The sequence below is a fragment of the Protopterus annectens genome, chromosome 5.part0, assembly GCF_019279795.1.
Source record: "Protopterus annectens isolate FY-2018-M chromosome 5.part0, PAN1.0, whole genome shotgun sequence".
NCBI lineage: Eukaryota > Metazoa > Chordata > Ceratodontiformes > Protopteridae > Protopterus > Protopterus annectens.
The window spans coordinates 1,616,908,576-1,616,931,314 of record NC_056735.1 but is presented as its reverse complement, the minus strand read 5'-3'; the positions used below and the strand labels follow the sequence as shown (position 1 = coordinate 1,616,931,314).

The window sequence follows — 22,739 nt, the reverse complement described above, 5'->3', positions numbered from 1 at the left end:
GGTATCCCGTCCCCCAAGACCTATCCTTCCTTGGGAGGTGATCATCCTTTGCCAAAGACCCCTACTTATTCTCTTCCTTCATTGCCTTTTAAGTCCTTTGGTATAGCACAGTCTTCTCCCTCTACGGTCCCCTTCATGGACCTCACTAAGGAACCGCAGTTGCCTTCGTGGCAGAGGAGTTTTGCTACGACCCAGGATGGCAGCTGTGGAGTACATAATTTGGTATTTCACAGCCATCCATGGACTCCCAGTCAGCAGACTGAGCCACTTAGGGGAGGGGTGACCCCCTGTTCAGGAAACTCCCCTTTTCTGGTGGACCGGCCTTCCAACTAACAGAGATGGCTTTGGGGTCTGCTGTCAATCTCCCTGTCCTCCTGTGGCCCGCTCTGTACACAAGTCGCTCCTAGCGGACACCGGGCGCAAGAGCCTCCGGATGTACTCCCTCAGGAAACCCCTTTTGCATTGTCTTCCCCAGCTTCTCCCTCTCTGGAAGTTCATCTCAAAAGCTCATGCAATAGGAAGAACGTGGACTCAGCAGAGGAGTCCCTTACTGAAGACACAAACTTTGATGATAGGGAAGGATCATACCCCCCCCCCCCTCACCCTCTTGAGGTATCCTTTGGTGATATCCTTAGAGAGGTGACTGGCAGCCCTCTAACCCAATCTCTGAAGAGTGTGTTCCTGCAGGCCTTTCACGCCCGGCCCCCTACCTCCTGGGTTACTCCACCTGCCGAACTGGTCTGGCTCATCGTGCAGCATGCATGGAAGGCTCCTGACACCACTGAGGCCATTCCCCGGAGGCCAGATAAATTTTTGTCCCCTCCTGCTACTGACCCCATTAGTCCAAAGGTCTTCCTGTAGATGCTGTGGTGGTGGTGGCGGCCGAACCAAGAAGGACCTGATGGAAGAAGAAAGCCAGATTGCCCAACAGAGTCACAGGCTCTGGCCAGAATAGGGAAGTGTACTTGTGCATCAGCAACCTTTACAGTCAGGTCCCTGAATTGTATGGCACACTTCACCAGGCTTCAAAGGGATTTAGTATCTGAACTCTCTGAAACGTTGGCTGGTGATGTGGTCCGTGACAAAGTGGCATCTCAGCTGGCTACCACTGAATCACTATCAAACTTTTCCATGCGCCTGATGTCTCACGTATCAGAAGGAGCAACTAGAGGGGTGAGTTCAGGCACCGTTTGAGACGGCACACCTGGATGCGCTTATGTAATTTCGCGGACCCCTTCAAGGCTTCCTTTCTCAGCGCTCCCATCGAAGCCTCTTCACTGTTTGGACCCAAAGTTAAAAGTACACTGGCCAGATGTGAACAGGACGGTAAGACCCTTGCTGCCATAGGTGACCGTTATTCTTCCCCTCAGCATGCTTTCTCCAGAAGATATGGTACAAAAAGTCTCAGGGTCCTTTCCATGACACACAGGCAGAGTTTTTCCCTAGAGGCAGAGGGGGTCCGTGTAAGCAGGGTTTCCTTTCCTGGTCAATCCTGTCAGTGGCCCAACTCCTTTCCTCTAGAGGTGGTTGGGGGTCATTTCTCCTTGTACCCTTCTGCCTGACTAACCATCACCACAAACTCCTGGGTACAAAGGATAATAACCAGAGGTTACCATATCCCCTTTGATCTTTGTCCTGCCCCCCCCCCCAACAAACTTGCCCGACGTTCCACCCAGTCGAAGAGAAACAGCAGCACTAGAGATAGCAAAGCTGCTAAGAAAAGGAGTCATCCAAATAGTCCCTCCAGACCAGATAGGATCCGGATTCTACTCGAGACTATTTTTGGTGCCAAAGAAAACTGGGGAATGGAGACCAATTTTGGATCTCCGTGTATTGAACAAGTTTGTGAGAGTAAAAAATTCCAGATGGTAACAATACAGTCTATCCTCCCGCTTTTGGAAAAAGACGATTGGATGTACGCTGTAGATCTTCAAGATGCGTACTACTACATAAAAGTGGACAGGCCATCAAGAAGATGTCTGTGCTTCTGTGCAGGAGTCAGTCACTACCAGTTCAGAGTACTGCCCTTTTTCACAAAGTGCATGGCAGTCGTCACAGAAAGGATTCCAGGTGTTTCCATACCTAGACGACTGGCTCATCTCCGCCCCCTTCAGACATCTATTGGAAGAAGCCCTGGCATACTCTCCTCGTTTCAAAAATGCTAGGCATAACCATAAACCGGCAAAAATCCAATCTCACTCCACAGAATTCATAGGGGTCATATTGGATACAAAGAATTGCAGAGCATCCATTCCAGAGCACAGAATTCTAAGGATAAAGCAACAACTGATCCCAATCCTTTCAAGGGAGAAATCCACAGCTCACTTTGTCCTACAGCTGCTGGGTTCCATGGCAACCTCTATCACCATTGTCCCCCTGACCAGGATTCACATAAGGCTTCTACAATGGCTACTGCTCACCCAATGGTATCCTTTTTCAGCCAAGATGCAAGTAACCCACAGGTGCAAACAGGATTTAAATTGGTGGATTAGCCACAACCCATCACAATGGTCTTGTCCTTTCTCCCCCCAGCAGTCCAAGGCTATAGTGACCACGGACACCTCCCTGATGGGGAGGGATATGTCAGGGTCACAGTCCAAGGCACTTGGTTCGAATTGGAGGCCCATCTGCATATAAATGTTCTGGAGCTGAGGGCGGTGCTTCTAGTGTTGCAAGCATTCCATCCCCTGCTGCTGTCCGGGACTATTGCGATACAATCAGACAATACGGCGGTGGGCTAGTACATCAACAAACAGGGCGGAACCAAATCTTACCCCCCCCCCTTTTGTCGAGAGGCCATGAGGATATGGCTATCGACCATTTTCTTCTAGCAACGCACATTCCCGGGAGTTCCAACGTGATAGCAGACAGGCTTAGCAGGTGCATTCTATAACCTCACGAGTGGTCCCTGAATCCCTTGATAGCGGCGGAGATCTTCCACTGCTGGGGCCATCCTTGCTGCGACCTCTGCATCCCCAACCAACTACTTTGCCCTGATTCCCCCTCCAGAGACACTCTAGTCCACGATTGGTCCTTGGGTCTTCTTTATGCTTTTTCCACCAGTTTCTGAAGAAAGCCCGTCGGTTGAAGAGCAAGGTGATCCTCATAGCTCCATACTGGCCATGTCAGATTTGGTTCCTCTTGCCTCACCTGCTAAAGCAACCATGGATTCTCCATCCAACCCCAGGGTTGATCTCCCATCCATCTGATTCATCCCAACTTGGACAGCCTGACTCCAATTCCCTTGATTGCCAGGTAGAATGATCTTTCTTTACCCGTACGGGACATTGTTATTGCATCTCACAAGTCTTCCACTAGACTAACTTATCTAAGCAAGTGTAAAAGATTTACCTGTTGGCTGAAAGAAAAGCAAGTAGATCCTTTTTCAGCACCAGTGTCAATAGTTCTAGAGTATCTAGCTGATCTATTTCAATCGGGTCTATAGGCCTCTCCCATTAGAGTTCATTTGGCTGCACTATCTAATTTCCATGGGGGTGTCCAAGACTCCTCATGTCTCACAAATTATGCAAGACCTTCATAAAAGGTGTGAATCAACTGAAACCCCCTTTTAGAGAACCTATTCAACTATGGGACCTGTCATTAGTTCTACAAGCTCTGACAATGCCTCCTTTTGAACCAGCTTCTTCATGCGACCTCAAATATTTGTCATGGAAAAAACTTGTTTTTGGTAGCTATTACTTCTGCCAGACATATCTCTGAGCTTCAAGCCTTATGCATCGAGTCCATACTTGATTTTTTATAAAGATAGTGTCCTTGAGAACTAATCCTTCCTTTCTGTCAAAAGTGATTTCTGAAATGTCCATTAATCAAGCTATTGACTTGCCAGTTTTCTTCCCCAATCATTCAAAGGAGAGTATTGCCTACATGCTCTAGATATTCACAGGCAAATTTGCTTCTACTTGAACAGGACTAAGGCCTCTCGTAAATCAGACCAGTTATTTTTGGCCTATTCTGGACCTAAATTAGGATGTGCTGTTGCTAAGGTCACATTGGCTAGATGGTTGAAAGACCTTGTGACCCTCATTTATACACAATGTAAAATTCCATTACAGACTACCATCAAAGCTCATTCGACAAGGTCGGTGGCAACTTCTGCTGCCTTCCATGCCAGAGCTTCTTTACATGACATCTGTGCAGCTGCAACTTGGGCTACGCCTCATACCTTAATCAATCATTACAAATTGGATATGGCCTCCAGGGGAAGAGCATCTTTTGGTTCTATAGTGCTCAGGAATGTCCTTCCATGACAGCCTCCCAGGAATAGAGGTAGCTGGGGACTCTGTCCCATATGTAAGGAATGAATGAGGATTAACAGTATCAGATAAAGAAGTTATGTCTTACCATCTGTATTGATCCTTGTTCAGTCATTACGACTCTCCTTCCTGTGGCTACTAGTGGATCTCACCATCCGGTTCTTTAAGGTGAGAAAAGTAGCCTCTACCTTCTTTTGACTTGCAAACTCAATCTGAGGTAACAGAGAGAAGGGGGAATTCTGGGTAAGAGTTTTATTCAGAAGATGGCCGGCTCAAAACAGATACCCATGCATAATGACTGAACGAGGATCAACAATACAGATGGAACGATATGGTAAGACATAACTTCTTTTTTGGATACCTTGTGGCACAATTTGCCATGTGTAAAGGACACAAACAGCCAAAAGGAGAAAATCTATCAAATAAAGGCCTAACCAGTAATGGGGAGGTCTGACAAGGTTAGGGTTTCTTCTCTCTCTAACTAAAGAAATAGAAACGTGAAGTAATTAAACTTATCTCTTGAGCTTTGGAGATTAGTGTCTGAATGTAGTGACAACAAATGAGATGTGGATGGCTGGAGTGGTGCATTATGGGAGTCAGAAGAGCTCCAGTTTTGCAGTGAAACCTGCAACTACCATTAAACAAGGAGTAATGTAAAATCTGTAACAGTTAAATACTCACAAATTCGACTTTTTTTCCAACTTTCTTCTGCTATACCTATGGCAATTATTTCTTCTACAGTGCAAACAAAAATACCAGGTGATATATGTAAAGTCACAACACTCACTTAAAAATAAATGAGAAATAAAAACAGGATGCCACAGTAGCAATATGACCAAACTGTACTGGTTTATTTACATCTGTGTTTCATTAACTGTAGTAAACAGTAACACAAGCTTTATATTAACTTTATGGGGGGGGGGGGGGGAATCATTGAAGTAGGCACAAAGCTCTGGGCAGTTCAGTAAAGAAAAAAGGGATTATGCAACAAATGTAGGCTAAGATTATAAATAAGGGGGGGTTGGCCCAAGTGCAATTATCATGCAAACTGCACTAACTGGAGAGAAAATTTCAGAATTAAACAAGTGTTGATAGGAGAGATTTTCCAAATTAAGGTGCTTTATCAAAACCATAGCAGCACAATTTAAAAAATTGTTTGCAGGTCTAATTTTAAACAGTACTGAGCAAATTATAGTATCAGTGACTCAAACGTGTAGAATGACACAGTGTATCTACTACCAAGAGTAGCACTGGTTGACATTGGCTTCAGAATGAACTATACCAATATTTACACTATCTTGCAGTCTTGTACACCAATTTGCTCTTCTTAAACAGTATCCATACGGTTAGAAAACAAGATATAATAAAAGTTTCTTTGTATCTATGAAAATGTGAAACCAGTCTGAGTGACCATCCAGGCAGTTTCTGTATATGGAGTATCATATAGACACCATGCAAACTATTTAATCCACATTTGGGTATTGTATAATATTTCTCTACCTTCCTGTTGAAAATAAGTCTTTTAATTTCATACACAGAAGTGAGTACTAAATGCAACTGTTTAAAAAAAAAGTAACCTTTAACATGGCATTTCATCAACCAAACACATGGAAATATTTTTTAAGAAACAGTCAAAATAAAAATGGGAATAAGTTAACATCCAATGCATTGCTTTTGATCCATCTTCCACACTGCGAGTCTGCTGCTCATCAGTCAAAAGTCAGATTCAGCTTTTCTTAGGTTAGAATGTAGAAAATTTCCACTGCATACTCCTGGTAGGGTATTTTTGCATTTTTATTTTCTAATGTTCTGAAAAGGGTAGAACAGAAGGATTTCTTCTTATCAGCTGTCTAAGGCATCCAAAACTTTCATAATCTGTTGTTTTATGGCTTTAGTGGCATCCCCTGCATTTGGTATCAAATACCTGCAAAATAAATGCACATTTAATTGTATGTGCCTGCTCTTCTGCAACTGTCAATAATTATGGTACAAATTAAAACAGCTGTAAAACCACATTATTCCAAGTCTATTCAGCAAAAGTAAACCAACTTAAGACTTCTATATCAAAAGAGTCTTCGAGAATCTAAACAATTACATCCTTTGTTGCATTAATAGGTTTTACATTGTTTTTGTATACAGTACTTAAGTGCAATATTCACTAAATTTGTTTTGTAATCGTTACATTTTCAACTTTAATTAAGTCATTTACTTGCAATAATAAGTCACTTGTTTGTAAAAGTTATTGCCTTGTGATCTGGACCATGATTGAAAACTGTCTTTTTAACCAACTTATCTTCCTGGTTAACAAACTTAAATGACTGACTGAATACTATACCTTAAAAAAAGAGAGACCTAATTTACAATATGCATCCAATACAGATGAATTCTCATTGTAAAAAGTGGTAGTACGTAATGGAATAAAGAAACAGATGTCACACCAGATCTTGAAAGGGAATCTTGTGTCAACTGAAGGTTCATAAGACAGTTCTTGGCCTTTCCTGTGGGGAACTGTTCATATTATCCCATTTCAATAATCACTATTTGTAAATGAAAAGACTGATTCACTACCCAATGTTCCACACAGTTACTGAAGATCCCTAAAGCAGACTCTAAACAAGTTAATAAAAACAAAACATGATGAAAATCTCTAAGGAACTTCGGGCAGCCTATAAGAACTTTTTCTCAACATGAAAAGTCAGAAAAATTAAGACTTGCTATTGCCTTGATCCCCTGAAATCATTTTTTATGGTAGACACCTATACAATCACAATCTCCAAGTGATTTTAGCAGGTTCATATTTGTTTTATATATTATATTAACCAGGTAAGCCCACTGGACACAAATGTCCCTTTGTAAATGTGTTTTGGAAACATTGGCTGGTTAAGTGACTTCCTCAGCGTCAGTCACAGTAGGAAATAGAGGTGTAAGGAATCAAACCTGTACCCTTGGCTACAGGAAGCAGCTCATTAACAATTAGCAGCCCTAATCTTCTCTACCAGCTCCAAAACAGTGTCACACAATAATATTAAGGCAGCTATACTACAGTTGTCAGTGAATAAATAGAAGTAGTGGCTCCCCAAACTGAGACTTTTTTTTTTTTGAGTATTTCATCGATTTATATTCAACTATGAGGTTGTGCAACCTTGGGGTTTAAGTACACTGTACAACATACAAAAGGACAGCTGGATCTCATATGCAGCAAACACCATACATCTACATCCTCAGCTGCCTGCATAACAGAAATATGAAAACGTTTTCTAGCCAAATCAAATGCAAACAAACTGACCAGAACACTTACAATTTCAGAATAGTTGAAAATTATCTAGGAAAGCAGGCCTGCTTTCACACTACGCTACATTTGGAGGTGTGTACCACAACATCAGAGTGTGGCACTTCTCTCATACCCCTGTGAAGGGGACAGTGGAAACTACTAGAAACATTAAACGAAAACGGCACCATTGGAATTGGATCTTAAAAGTGACAAGCTAGTAATGTAGAGAGCTTAGTTGTTGACATGACCTATTAATGCAGTAATGTTAACCTGACAGCAGAACTGCTATGCAATTAAAGCAACAGAATGATTACTATGTAAGTGCCTGAATAAGATATTTACACATAATGTCAATTATGTACTGTAAATATATTTAGGCAGATACTATTATTTAATATAAAATAATGCAGCATCTATTCCCCTGTGCTGTTTTGATTTTTTGTATTTCAACAGAGATGATCTGCTGATGAGTTACATGGTTTATATAAGGTATGCACAAGAACAGTAAATAGTGTTCTGTCAGGTTCACTTTGATTATACATAGAAAATAAAATAATGTACAGCATATGCTGATAAGAATCCCTGGCTTTTCCTGTGCTAAACTCTAGAATGTACAGTCGTTTAGATGCAAAATTTGTAAAACATTGAAAAAAGGAATATGACAGGGAGCACAGATGACCTGAGGTAAAACATAGCTTGATTCTGACCAATTCTGAGAGTTTCAAATATGAAAGGGACAATAAAGAAACATCTGCTTGGATGGGTTGGCTATTCCCCTAGTTTTCCCCTATGCATTTTTCATATTACGTAAATTATAAATTATTCAAGATAAAATTAATGATCCAATTCAAAGTCTAAGAACATGGTAGGAGTGGGACTCAAAATCTAGATCAGACAGACTAAGACAACAGAAACAAGGGGCAGACAGTAAGCTGCAGACTTGACTGGTGGCAGGCACTCAAAGCAAAACATAAAACTAATTATTAACACTTAATGCAGACAAGAAAATGTTTAGTTACTTCTGACTGAGAGAAGGTGGGGTGGCCCAGCTGAGCAGATGTCAGGGAGGTGACTGAGATCATCTTGCCAGTGGTAATTTTGAATATCTTAACAAGGATTAAACTTGAATTATTCAGTTCATAAAGTGATTATGTCTGTTGTTTCAGAGAGATCAGACGTGTTACACAGGACTCAGTGTGCTTAATCTTGTATTGGCAGATTTACATTACTGAAAAAAGTAATACTTAAAAAATCAGATTACCAACTGCATCATATTCCTTATGCTTGGGGAAGCAAGTATTTTGTTAAAATACAGGCACATCTATGTGTGATGCAACATTTAATTTGCGAAGATTTAAACAGACAGACCAGCAACACATCTGGCTACCTGACACTGTTTGTTGGGGACATATGTTCAACTCAGATGGAATTCACCTTCAGCTGACCTCTTTTTAGTCTGCATTCTCTGTAAGCACTAACAATCAGTAAAAGGGGAAATATGCTTTCACGGAGACTGCTCAGAGGTTCCAAAGCTGGTTTCTTTGGAGTTATCAGTAAAAAAGGAAATTTGCTACCCATGATGGGAAACTGAAATTTCTGGAGATGATTCACCAGTCCAGTGGTGCAGCATCTGCAACTAAGCCTGAAATAATTTATCAAGGAACCAGTGAGAAACTGTTAAGACAATCTTTTTTTTAAGTGGGCAACTGTTAATGACATCTTGTCATAAAGACACTGTCAACAAAAATCAACTGAAAGTAACCAATAACTGTGATGTGACACTGCACTTACAACAAAATCAACTGAACTACATATGTCACAGACAGAAGAACTGATATGCTGGAGCGATAGATAACAAGAGTATTCATGTATAAGTAACATGTTTTACCCAACGTAAAGTGTCAGACTATGGGATAGACTGTTGCAGCTTAAATTATTTAAACAATTGCACTTAATAAAAAAAGACTGAAATGCATGCACCAAGTAATCAAGTGGGACCATTCAATAAAATGTAGGTAAAACATTAAATCATAAGAGTTAACAGGAGACCTTATCCCTCAGCTGACAAATTATAACTGCATTCCACAGAAAAAGTACAGAGCTAGTACTTCTGTAGAACAGTGTGTGTATTGTACCTTTAAGAAGCATTTCCAAGGACAGCACGTGCACATAAATAAGCAAGCATATGCTAGCTTCAGTGTCATTTTGGGAGCACAGCCAGACAGGGAGCATGTATTAGTGAGATAGCTAGTTTGTTTATAAGTTTATTAAAGTTAAAGATGTTAGGCAGTCCAATCTCACCTTCATTTTTACATATGGGTTCGGAGCCAATCCTCGGCTCCGACTTGGACGATTTTCCAAGCTGGAAGACTTCTGGTTGGCTCGTGACCAAGCAGGTATCCCATTGGTGCACCAGTACAATCCCCAGATCTCATTTGCCACATTGATGAGTTCGGATGTGCTTCTCTTGGCTCTGGCTAAGTCTTTTCAAATTCTTTACATTCATATCCGATTTTGCATTTTAGTGTTCTCTTATAGGCAGTTGCCTTGTTGACTAAATTTAGTGAACTAGTTTATTGGTATCCTGTATGCCAGTAGTTAGGTGCCTTTGTGCTTTTTTTGACTAAGTAGAAGTGTTACTTGTGGCGGGTTTTTTTGTTTCGACTACTAATCAACAGGGGCTCCTGTTGTTGTATCTGTATTATTCTGACTTTTTTTTTTTTGGTTCCCTTTGACTATTAGCCTTTATTCTATAACATTGTTGTTTTTGGCGGGGATTTGCTTGTGATATTCTAGGATTGCTGTCACTAGTTTTTTTTTTTTTGCCTATTACTAGTTTTACAGAGAATTGTATTTTTTTTTGGTATCTGCAGTTCTTACCTGTGTGATTGAACTGTGTGTGTGTCCGTTTTAATAACTTGGTCTGTTTGAGTTAGAAGGCCTAGTTTTTTTTCTGTTACACCGGGCTAGGCCCGTTTAACTTAGAGGACCTAGTCCTTCTGTAACCTTTCTGAAGGGCAAGGCCCGTTTTAGTTAGAGGACCTAATCCTCATATATCTCTCTTTCTGTTTTTGTGTGTGTGTGTGTGTGTGTGTGTGTATGTATATATATATATATATATATATATATATACGTACAATATCTATGGATATTTATGGGTGTTTAGTATGTATACACAAAAGCCACAGCCGTCGAAGGATACCTCACTAAAGTGTGGATACTTGTAGTAGATTTAGTTCCAAAAATTAGGAATACTTGTTACCTTCAAGAAATTAGGAACACCTTTATTGTGATACTTTTTTACATACTTTTTCCTGCTGCATCTGCTGACCAACAAACATTACCATACAGGTCAGACCCCACTCACTCCTCCTATCCTATGTATTCCTCAGTCAGTGCGAAAGCCATCCCTTCTGCTAGGCCAATCATCGAGTACAATGCCTCATTTGGCATGTACCTCACTAGACACCTGCAACAACTGGAGAGGCTACAAAAGTACCTCACAAAGAGGATACTAGGCCTTAAACACTTGTCCTATATGGACAGACTCAAAAAACTCTACTTAACTTACAAATCCATGTCTGGTCCAGCTCTGGTAGAAATTGTACAGCTAAAGAAATCCCAACCCCTCCGCACCACACACTCCAGAGACCTCAACCTCAATACCAAAATCAACAAGCTGGAGGGACAGGTTCATAACCCATAGACTGCCCATGCTATGGAACAGACTTCCCTTACATGTCAAACAGAGCACCTCCCTGGCGCTCTTCAAGAGAAATCTTGATGAGTGGGTGGGAAATAGAAAATTGACCCCAGGGATCACTCCAGTGGTTCTGCTCGACAGAGGCACTGGGAACCAAGGTTGGGTGGCGTGATGCCAGGATAATCCTATGAACTAGGCTTGTAAAGGCTCAAGGGCCATTAGCCTAGTACACACCTATGAACCTATACATATTTTTATAACTAGCATTTCAACACTAAACTGATTCTTCTTAGCAGAAGGCTGGGAGGGGGAGGTTATGTTCTCACTATAACATTCGATCTGTGTTGTCCATTTTCATTCTTCTTCACTGATGGATTTTGGGTTCAACTCAACCAATTTTCCAAGACTTTGGATCCTAAATTCGAGAGTCTTCTTCCCATAATGCACTACAGCATCATCTCCCCTGGGGACAGGCATGTCCATTTTACCCAATGTCAGTTCCAGCAGGTGTCAGAGTCGTTAATCAAAAATGGGTCACCTTGGCCATTAGTCACCCTACAGCAGCAGCACTGACATGTGTTTTGATTTTTTGTATTTCAACAGAGATGATCTGCTGATGAGTTACATGGTTTATATAAAGTATGCACAAGAACATTAAATAGTGATGTAGTGAGATCCTATCTCGCCTACATTCTTGACAGATGGGCTCGGAGACGAAAATTGGCTCCGACTCGGCCTATACTAAAGCACAAAGTCTCTTATTGGCTGGGCCAACCCCCTATCCCAGGATGCACCACGCTCAAACCCCCTGATCTCATTTGCCACTTCTGAAGTAATGACGTGGTCTCAACTTAGTTGTGGCTAAGTACCCTTTTGTTTTTGGCTTTTTAGGGTAGTTTTTCCTCTTAGCTTTAAAATTTCATAACCAAACAGCTATTTTAATAGCTTTTTCTAACCTTGTGATTGATTGTGTTGTTTGTTTCTGTTTGTTGTATGATTCCTCTTGTTTGGCAGGCTAGGCCCGTTAGAGTTAGAGGGCCTTTGCCCCATCTCTTTGTGCGTTTTAGTTAGAGCTCTACCCTTCCCATCCTTGTGTTTTGGGTGATTGCAGTATGTCTACTAAGAAAAGAGAACATAAGCCATCCGGCTTCAAAAAATGTTCAAAATGTGGCTATAAAATGTCCTTAACAGATGGCCATGCCATCTGTGTATATTGCTTAGGGGCTATACACTTGCAAGAGTCTTGCAGTGTTTGCCATGCCTTTTCCTCTTGGGTGTTACAGGAGAGGAAAAATAAGTTGATTTTAAGAGGTTTGATAAGACCTGCTTTTGAGGAGGCTATTTCTTCCCCCTCTTCCAAGCCAAAGAAAAAGAAGTCTTCAGCTCCGACAAGTCCGTTGGAGCCACCAGAGAAAAGAGCCAAATCCTAGTCCTCTTCCTCGGCTCCACTGCTTTTGGAGCCACAGGAAATAGGATCCATGTTGGGGTCATCTTCCTCGGCTTCACTGGTCTCGGAGCCGAAGGATAGGGACCTCGAAACTGAGTTTGCCTCGGCTCCATTGGTGTTGGAGCCGCAGGTGAGAATTTTGGATCCAGGGTCGGCTCCTGAACAGTCGGCGCCGAGGGGCATCTCGGTGCTGGTCGACTCCTCCTCGGCTCCAACTCTTATGGAGCCGATCAGGAGTCGACATCCTAGTGTTACCTCGGAGCCGATAGGAAGAGTTTCTCGGCCCCCGTCCATTTCCTCCAGGTCCTCTAGACTTTCAGACTCGGATTTAGATAGGGTGGTCCAGAGGCTCCTTCAGTCACCTGTTTTATCCAAATTGTTTTCGGCTCCAGCCCAAAGGCCGGAGCCAGCCCTTTCCTCCTCCGACAACCCTGGTGTCGTCAGAGACGGAGCTCGCAGAGTCGGGTGAAGCCCCTGAGATGGTTCCGAGACCGACTGCTAGTCTGTCGGCACCGTCTTCAACTCCAACCCTTTCTGTTCCTTCCAGGGGTTTCGGCTCTCGGGTGTCCTCGGCCGAGCCTGAGGGGGATTTGTCGGGGCCTCTACTTTCGGCCCCAAGTCTCCCACTTGGTGCCTCGGCTATGGGGACCTTGATGCCGGTCATGGTCTCGTGGCCGGGCCTTTCTTCAGATTCTGGTGGGCCCACCTTCGAGGCAATGAGGAGCGCGCTGGAAAATTCTCTAGTGACTTCACCGGAATCTGCGACTCCTTCCTTGGACAGGGTGACTAGAGCCCCTGGTGCCCCCTTATCTTCAGACAGCGCGGCTCCGAGGCCTGAGGATTCCTCCATGCGTAGTCCCCCCCTTTCCGAGGAGCTTTCAGAGTCCTTGCCTGAAGAGCCACCCCGGAAAAAATTGAGCAAGAGGAAGCACATAGACTCCCCGGATGAGTCCGTCACCTTGGATACCGACCTTGATGATACGGAAGGGTCCCCTAAGTCGTCCTCTGATTATGTCTCATTCTCCGATGTCCTGGAGATCTTGAGACAGAGGGGCGACTGGCCGTCCAAAACCCCTTCTGCGGAGAAGTCGGTCTTCCTCAAGGCCTTCGGAGCTCAGCCCTCCACCTGCTGGGTGTCTCCACCCTTCGATGAATTGCTGGACCTTATTTGTCGAAGAGTGTGGGAGCATCCTGATTCTGTGAAGCCAGTTCCCTCTTGCCCCAACAAATTTTTATCCACACCCCCTGGTAAAGAATTCCTAACCAAGGGAGTTCCGGTAGATGCTATGGTGGTGGCGTCTGCCACCCAACAAGATGTGGCAGAGGCGTCTACGTCTATCCATCCTCCTAACAAGGAGTCCAGGAGCATGGATAGGTACGGGAAGCGTACCCTGACTTCAGCGACATTTACCTTGAGGTCGCTGAATTATTTGTGTCATTTTACGAGGCTCCAAAGGGATCTCATTAAGGAGTTAGGGGATACCCTTTCGGGTAACGTGCCTGAGGCATTGACACAGTCTGTCAACGCCCAGCTGTCTACCCTTTCGTCTATTATTAACTCGTCCATGAGGCTCATATCTTATGCATTCGAAGGGGCGTGTAGGGCAGCGAGTTGGGGCGTAGCCCTTAGGAGGCAAGCCTGGATGCGCTTGTGTCACTTTGCGGAGGCTTTCAAGTCTTCTTTCACAGACGCTCCATTCGATGGGTCCTCTCTTTCTGGACCCAAGGTGAAAGACACACTCACTAGATGCGAGCAGGAGGGCGAGACTTTGTCTGCCATTGGGGCCCGTTTTTCGCTCCCTTCAAGACCTTATCCCAAGGCTCAGAGTGGAGGAAAGATGTGGTTCAGGAAGTCCCAAAAGTCTTTCCCTGCCCATCAAAGTGACCCCCCTCACAGAGGCAGAAGAGGGGGGAACTATTCGGGAAGACGTCGCCCTAGAGGCGGCTGAGGCCCCCGCAACACAGGAGACCGTGAATCTTTTTGTGGTTCCTCCTTCCTGCGTCCCTGAGGGATGGCCCGACTGTGCGTCTCCGGAGCCAGTCGGGCGTCAATTTTCGGAGCATCCAAGGGCCTGGGGTTCCATCACCCAGGATCATGGGTGCTTCGTATCATCACCGGAGGTTACACCATTCCCTTTATCCGTCCCCCTCCACCTTCAAGGAGAATCCCAGACGTGCCACCCAGTCAGCGGGATCAAGCAGCTATGGAGGTCGCAAAGCTGCTCGAAAAGGGAGTTATCCAGCCAGTCCCCGCAGACCAGACCGGATTAGGAACTTATTCAGGGTTATTTTTGGTGCCGAACAAAACAGGGGACTTGAGACCCATCCTGGACCTCAGCCACCTAAACCGTTTCGTAAAAACGTCCAAGTTCCGGATGGTCACGTTACAGTCCATTTTCCCATTGCTGGAAAAAGGAGTATGGATGTGCTCCATCGACCTCAAGGAAGCTTACTATCATATCAAGATAAACCGAGCGTCCAGGATTCATTTACGCTTCTGCCTGGGAGCCAGTCACTTCCAGTTCCGGGCCCTGCCCTTTGGTCTCACCACAGCCCCCAGAGTGTTTACCAAATGTCTGGCAGTGGTGACGGCTCACCTGAGATGTCTGGGATTCCAGGTGTTTCCGTATCTAGACGACTGGCTCCTCTTCGTCCCCACCAGGCATCTCCTCACTCTAGCCGTGTGTGCTACCATCCAGTTGGGTCATTTGTTAGGAATCACATTCAACTGGGAAAAGTCTGTATTGCTGCCATCACAGCGTGTTGCCTTTATAGGCGCAGAGCTAGACTCTGTAGAGATGCGAGCATTTCTACCAACAGAGAGGATAAGGATATTACAGGACCAAGTACTAGCCTTGCTGCCCCGATGGAAAGCCCCAGCCAGGATGATTCTTCAGCTTTTAGGATCGATGGCCGCCTCCATTCTTCTAGTCCCTCTGGCAAGACTGCACATGTGAGTTCTTCAGTGGCTCCTGTCGACCCAGTGGTCATACCAAGAACTACTGCTATCCCATCCGATTCTCCTTACAGAATCCTGCCGGCGGGATCTTCGGTGGTGGCTCCTCCCTTCCAACCTGAATCAAGGGAGGTCATTCTGTCCCCCCCCCTCCTGTTGCCACAGTGACCACGGACGCCTCCCAGATAGGGTGGGGGGCATTATCTGGGCAAGACGGTCCAAGGCACGTGGCAGGATCACGAAACCCACTTACACATCAATGTGCTGGAAATGAGGGCAGTGCTCCTATTGTTGCAGGCACTGCACACCTCTCTTCCCAAGGGTACCATCGCGGTTTTCTCAGACAATATGTCAGTGGTTTGGTACCTAAACAAACAGGGAGGAACCAGGTCTTATCCCCTTTGCAGAGAAGCCTTGAGAGTGTGGCAATGGGTGATCGCTTCCCAGAAGTTCCTGGTAGCTACGCACATTCCAGGGAAGTCCAATGTGATAGCAGACAGGCTGAGCAGAGTTATTCTGATGCCTCATGAGTGGTTCCTAAACAACCAAGTAGCGGCTCGCATTTTCTCCAAGTGGGGTTTTCCCTGCTGTGACCTTTTCGCCAGCCCCTGGAATGCAAAGTGCAGCAACTTCTTCTCCCTGATTCCCCCTCCAGGGGAGTCGCCCAGGGACGCTCTAGTCCACAATTGGCCTTCCGGTCTACTCTACGCCTTCCCTCCGGTCCCTCTACTACCAAAGGTGATTCAGAAGGCGACCCGCTTGGGAAGCAGCATGATTCTGATCGCTCCACACTGGCCCCGCCAAGTTTGGTTTCCCTTCCTCCAGAAGTATGCGGCGGAGGGTCCTTGGATTCTGGATCCAATTGCAGACCTCCTGGCCCTGCAGTCGGGTCAGCCCCATCCTTCTCTGCAGACTCTCAAGCTAGTGGCTTGGCTGCTCCACCTCCGACCTTAGTCAGACAGCATATCCTCTCCCCGCAGGTGGTCCAGATCATGTCCTCTTCCCACAAGGCCTCCACTAAGGAGTTGTATTCCAATAAATGGAAGAGGTTTGCCATTTGGGCCCAGCGGCACAACCTTGACCCTCTGACAGCCCCAGTTTCGGCAATACTAGATTTTCTGGCAACACTTTTTCAACAGGGTTCCGCTGTCTCCACACTTAAAGTACAATTGGCAGCTATTTCTAACTACCATGTTGCCTTTGAGCCCTCGCTCATGAGTCATAAATTGTGCAAGGCCTTCTTCAAGGGAGCTTGGTTACTTCGCCCCCCGGTGTCACAACCTGTATTGCCATGGGATCTCAATGTGGTTCTAGGAGCCTTGACGTCTCCTCCCTTTGAGCCGGCGGCCACTTGTGACATAAAGTTCTTATCTTGAAAGACCGCCTTCTTGGTAGCTATTACATCAGCCAGAAGGGTTTCAGAGATTCAAGCCCTCTCTGTCAAAGCTCCTTATCTGATCTTTCATAAGGATAAAGTCTCCCTACGGTTGAACCTGTCTTTCCTTCCTAAAGTTTCTTCTGCTCTTTGTCTGCAACAATCTATAGAGCTTCCAGTTTTCTTTCCAAATTTTTCCGGTGAAGCAGAATACAGACTTCATCAGCTGGATGTGCACAGACAACTGAGGTTTTACCTAGACAGGACACAACAGCACAGGAAGTCAGACCAGTTGTTTGTGGCCTTTGCGGACAACAGAATTGGCAAAGCAGTGACTAAGTCCACTATTGCTAGATGGATCAGGGATTCTATTTCATTTATTTATACATCAACAGGGAGGGACCTCCCATTTCCAGTTAGAGCTCATTCTACTAGGGCTATGGCAACTTCAGTGGCCTTCCACACCAGACTGTCTGTGGATGAAATATGTGCGGCAGCCACTTGGGCTTCTCCACATACCTTTATTTCTCATTACAAATTAGATGTGGTGTCCAGGGATCGGGCGTCCTTTGGTTCCACAGTGCTCAGGAGTGTTTTCCAGTGAGCCTCCCAGGATAAAGGTGCTAGGGACACTGTCCCATCTGTCAAGAATGTAGGCGAGATAGGATCTCACTACATCTTTTAGTTATGTACTTACCATAACGATAGATGTATGGGATCCATCTCGCCTACATTCTTACATACCCACCCTCTTTCCCCCTACCTATTGGATCTGGAGGAAACTCTGTTGTTGAGGTTTCCAGGAAGTATTATTTGTCCTCTCCTGCCTTGTTTTTCTGGTTGGTTTGGTGCTTGTGGATGAGTTTTTTTGTGGGGCAAACAAGATCTGGGGGTTTGAGCATGGTGCATCCTGGGATAGGGGGATGGCCCAGCCAATAAGAGACTTTGTGCTTTAGTATAGGCCGAGTCGGAGCCGATTCTCGGCTCCGAGCCCATCTGTCAAGAATGTAGACGAGATGGATCCCATACATCTATCGTTATGGTAAGTACATAACTAAAAGTTCTGTCAGGTTCACTTTGATTATACATAGAAAATAAAATAATGTACAGCATATGCTGATAAGAATCCCTGGCATTTCCTGTGCTAAACTCTAGAATGTACAGTCATTTAGATGCAAAATTTGTAAAACATTGAAAAAAGGAATATGACAGGGAGCACAGATGATTTGAGGTAAAACATAGCTTGATTCTGACCAATTCTGAGAGTTTCAAATATGAAAGGGACAATAAAGAAACATCTGCTTGCATGGGCTGGCTATTCCCCTAGTTTTCCCCTATGCATTTATCATATTACGTAAATTATAAATTATTTAAGATAAAATTAATGATCCAATTCAAAGTCTAAGTACATGGTAGGAGTGGGACTCAAAATCTAGATCAGGCAGACTAAGACAACAGAAACAAGGGACAGACAGTAAGCTGCAGACCTGACTGGTGGCAGGCACTCAAAGCAAAACATAAAACTAATTAATGTTAAGTTGTCTATCTCACCTTCATTCTTGCTGGATGGGTTCGGAGCCGATCCTCGGCTCCGACTCGGCCAATACTAAAGCTCGAGAGCTAATTCCACCGGCTCGAGGCTCCCCTATATCCCACAATGCTAGGCGGTAACTACTCAGATCTCGTTTGCCGCTTAGCTGACGAGGTGCTTTTTCTACCGGCTCTGACAGGTTAGTAGAGTTATTTTCTAAAATAATCCTTTTAGACCTATTTTCTCCCCTTTAGTATAAAATTTAGTTTTAATAGTTTCCTAGAGTTAAATTCAAAAAAAATATTTTTAAGACAAAACAGTATTAAATCAACTGTATAATAAGTAAGTGGAGTTTCACCCAAATGAAATTTAAGAGCTTCCACCCCTAATTCATGTGTAATATTAGTATACAAATTTTTAACATCTACTACTATCCAGTATCTATTTTCATTCCACTGAACTTTATTAATTTTCTCCAGAAAGTCAAAGGTGTTTCTAATATAGGAAGACAACTGCACAACCTTTGGTAAAAGTAATTCATGCAACACAATTCCTATATTATGAAGAAAATAGTTGCAAGCAGACACTATAGGACGACCCAGGGGATTATATCTATCTTTATGTAGTTTAGGAAGACAATAAAATTTAGCCATAGTGCAATTTTCTATGGAAAATTTCCTCTCTATGTCTTTTTTGGTAAAATAACCAAGTCTACACCCCCTATTAATTAGTTCATTATATGCTGACAAGGCTGTTTCATATTCCTTCCATATAGCAATTCTATGTACTTCCTCATTATTTAAATTATCCATACACATCTTATAATACTGTTCTACTGTCATTATAACTAACTTATTACCTTTATCCGAGGGCTTAAATATAATATCTTTTCTACATCTCATCTTCGTTAAAGCCTCCCATTCATTTTTAGTTAGATTATAAGACACTTTTTCCTTTTTTTAAAAAATATCCTGCATAGAATAATTCACTATGCTGGAAAAACATTTCACTGCCTCATTAGTAAAAAGAGGTATATAGTTACTTTTTATGCTAATCCCATCTGTCGGTAATAGACAGTAAGCTTTCACAGTTTCATCATTCTCAAAAAAAGAATCACAAGAAAAAAATTCCATAGAAGTTGTCTCATTCAAAGAATCATCCATATCAAAAGAATTAGTTACTTGTGCATTTCTTTCTTTTGACTTTGAAAAAAAGCACAAGAGATGTAACTTTCTTACTAGCTTAAAAACATCTATTTTAAATGTATGCATATTAGAAACAACAGTAAGAATAAACTTAATGCCACAATTTAGTACTGCTATTTCAGTATCTGAAAAAGAACTGCCAGTTAAATTAAAAACATACTGTTCCTCTAACTTGTCATTAACACCATTAGTCTTAAGAAAGTTAATACCATCTTTTCCTTTTCCCCTGTTGATTCTGTTGTTGCCTGCCCCACGTCGTATCTGCTTGTTCCCTTTTCCGACCTCTCTCACTTGTTGCTATTACAATGCAACAAGGTCAAAGCCAGGCTAGTTTTGAAGGTATTAGGACTCATGGCAGCTACTATCACCCTTCTTCCCTTAGCTCGCTTCCACATGAGAATCCTCCAATGGATGCTGTTTACTCAATGGTCCTTCCAACAGCTTCCGATGTCTCACACCATTTTAATAACCCAATCATGCAAGAATCAACTGTCTTGGTGGATCACATCACCTCAGGTTCTCCAGGGAAGACCCTTCATTCCTCCCCCCCCCAGTTGTCACAGTAACAACGGACGCCTCCCTGATCGGGGGGGGGGCATTATCAGGGCAGGACAGTCCAGGGCACGTGGCAACCTTTCGAGTGCCACTTGCACATAAATGTCTTAGAGTTGAGAGCAGTGCTTTTAGTGTTGCAAGCCCTTCAGGACTCTCTTCCCACAGGGACTATTGCAATTCAGATGGACAATATGTCCATAGTGTGGTACATCAACAAACAGGGCGGAATCAGATCCTACCCCTTATGTCGAGAGGCACTCAGACTTTGGCAGTGGGCGATTTCTTCTCAGCGTTTTCTGATAGCAGCGCACATTCCCGGGAAGTCCAACGTGATTGCGGACAAATTGAGCAGGGCCATTCTCATGCCCCACGAGTGGCCTCTAAAGAAATCAGTGCTGGAAGAAGTTTTCCAAAGATGGGGCCAGCCTTGCTGAGATCTTTTTGCTACTCCCCAAAACAGCAAGTGTCACGACTTCTTCACTCTCTTCCCGTTACCAGGCCATCCCACCAGAGACGCTCTAGTCCACGATTGGCCCCGGGGACTTCTGTATGCTTTTCCCCCTTTTCCACTGATACCTCAATTAATTCAGAAAGCCATAGCTTTGAGAGTGACAATGATCCTCATTGCCCCTTACTGGCCTCGACAGATATGGTTTCCGTTCCTACATAGTTACCTGTTGGAGCAGCCTTGGCTGTTACACTGGGGTTGATTCTCCTTAGCAGAACACTGACGACCATTATGCATATTATAAACACATATTTTTATAACTAGCATTTCAACACTAAACTGATTCTCCCTAGCAGAAGATAGGGAAAAAAAGGTTATGTTCTCACTATAACATTCTATCTGTGTTGTCCATTTTCATTCTTCCTCACTGATGGATCTTTGGTTCAAGTCGACCACTTTTCTAAGACTTTTGATCCTAAACTCAAGAGTGTTCTTCCCATAATGCATTACAGCATCCCTAACTCCTCAGATCAAGTTTGTTGCCTACTGCCTATTGATTATTAAAGACAGGACAGAAAAAAGGTTCAAACCGGGAACATGACATTTCCTATATCATGTGATATCCTTCTAGAAATGACCAGGCTGGGAGGAAAGTTGAGGAAGAGTGAAAATAAAGAACACAAAGTAAAAGACTCCTTCCACTAAAAGTACTGCCAAAAAGTCCAAAAGTGAGGCAAGTACTACCACGCTGTATATGAAGCAACTTCACTTTATTAAAACAATAAAAGCAGTATCATAAGCGCTTTTGGGTAAATCCCTTCATCAGATGATAAAACGCTAGTAAAGACATAGTACCTAATATAGTACAACACAGCTAATAAAAATCAATAATTTACCTTCTTTTTGCTAGAGGTTTTAAAGGGCCATCATCATTTACCCAAAAGCGCTTATGATATTGTTTTTATTGTTTTAATAAAGTGAAGTTGCTTCATATGCAGCGTGGTAGTACTTGCCTCACTTTTGGATTTACTGAAGAATGAAAAGAGACAACACAGATCGAACATTATGGTGAGTACATAACATTTTTTTTTATACAATGGTCTTTTTTTCATTCTTCCTCACTGATGGGTCAGAATCCCCAGCAATGTAACTCTTGGAAGGCTCTCAATGAAGGATATGCTGGAGTACTGTCAAATGAAAGGAAGTCCTCTTTCTGGGGACAATGCCCAACTTGTAATGTGTCACAAAAGTGTACAGGTCTTAGGCTGAGTGACTGCAACACCAATAACCTTGATAGACGTTTAGGGAGAAAAATAGATGCGGTAGGTTTACACCTGGTAGAATGGCTGTAGGATGATGAAGCAATTTCAAACCATTTTGGGAATAAAACAGCGAAAATATGGTCAGTAATCTAAGTGGGTAGAAGGAAAGGAAAGAAACAGCTGGACAGACTTTCTGAGCTGTTTGAACCCATGAAGACTAAACATAATTGTATATGAACGTCAGGCAAGTGTATCATGTGATAGTTACAATTAGAAAAATTGGGAACTACAACTGACTACAGATGATTAATGTTCGACTGTGGTTACTTTGGTTATAAAAGAGGGACTGGTTTGGAGGGATACCATATTTTTATGGGAAACAATGCAAGAAGGCTTTGCAAATGAGGCCCAAAGCACTGTAATTCTTTTGCCAGCATAACTGCTATCCAAACTTTTTTTTAAAGGAATTTGTTTTAAGAGTGAAAAAGTCGATATAATTGTTAATGGAAGTTGAGTAATAGAGAAAAAACTCGCCTTTTCCTTAAAAAGGTTGACAAGAAAGGGAAGGATGGTAGAGGAAGAAGCTGGGAAAGGGCCATGTTCTGATTGGAAATCCATATGGGCAATGTTTTCATTTGCTTTTTTTTTTTTTAAGAATTCTTCACACAAAGGGGAAGCTAGGTTGGATCATAGTACTATGACTGGAATTGGA

The 22,739-nt window shown here is 43.4% G+C and overlaps 1 protein-coding gene across 3 annotated transcripts in view; it reads right to left on the bottom strand.

Moving 5' to 3' along the window:
* Positions 1-5,104: 5,104 nt before the first annotated feature.
* TBC1D23 (TBC1 domain family member 23) overlaps positions 5,105-22,739 on the bottom strand; it is a 1,834,851-nt gene continuing 1,817,216 nt past the window's right edge. For all 3 annotated transcript variants that reach the window (XM_044071377.1, XM_044071378.1, XM_044071379.1), the window contains one exon: positions 5,105-6,198. In XM_044071377.1, coding sequence (XP_043927312.1) covers positions 6,117-6,198 — 82 coding nt within the window. In that variant the 3' untranslated portion in view covers positions 5,105-6,116. The remainder of the gene's footprint in view (positions 6,199-22,739) is intronic.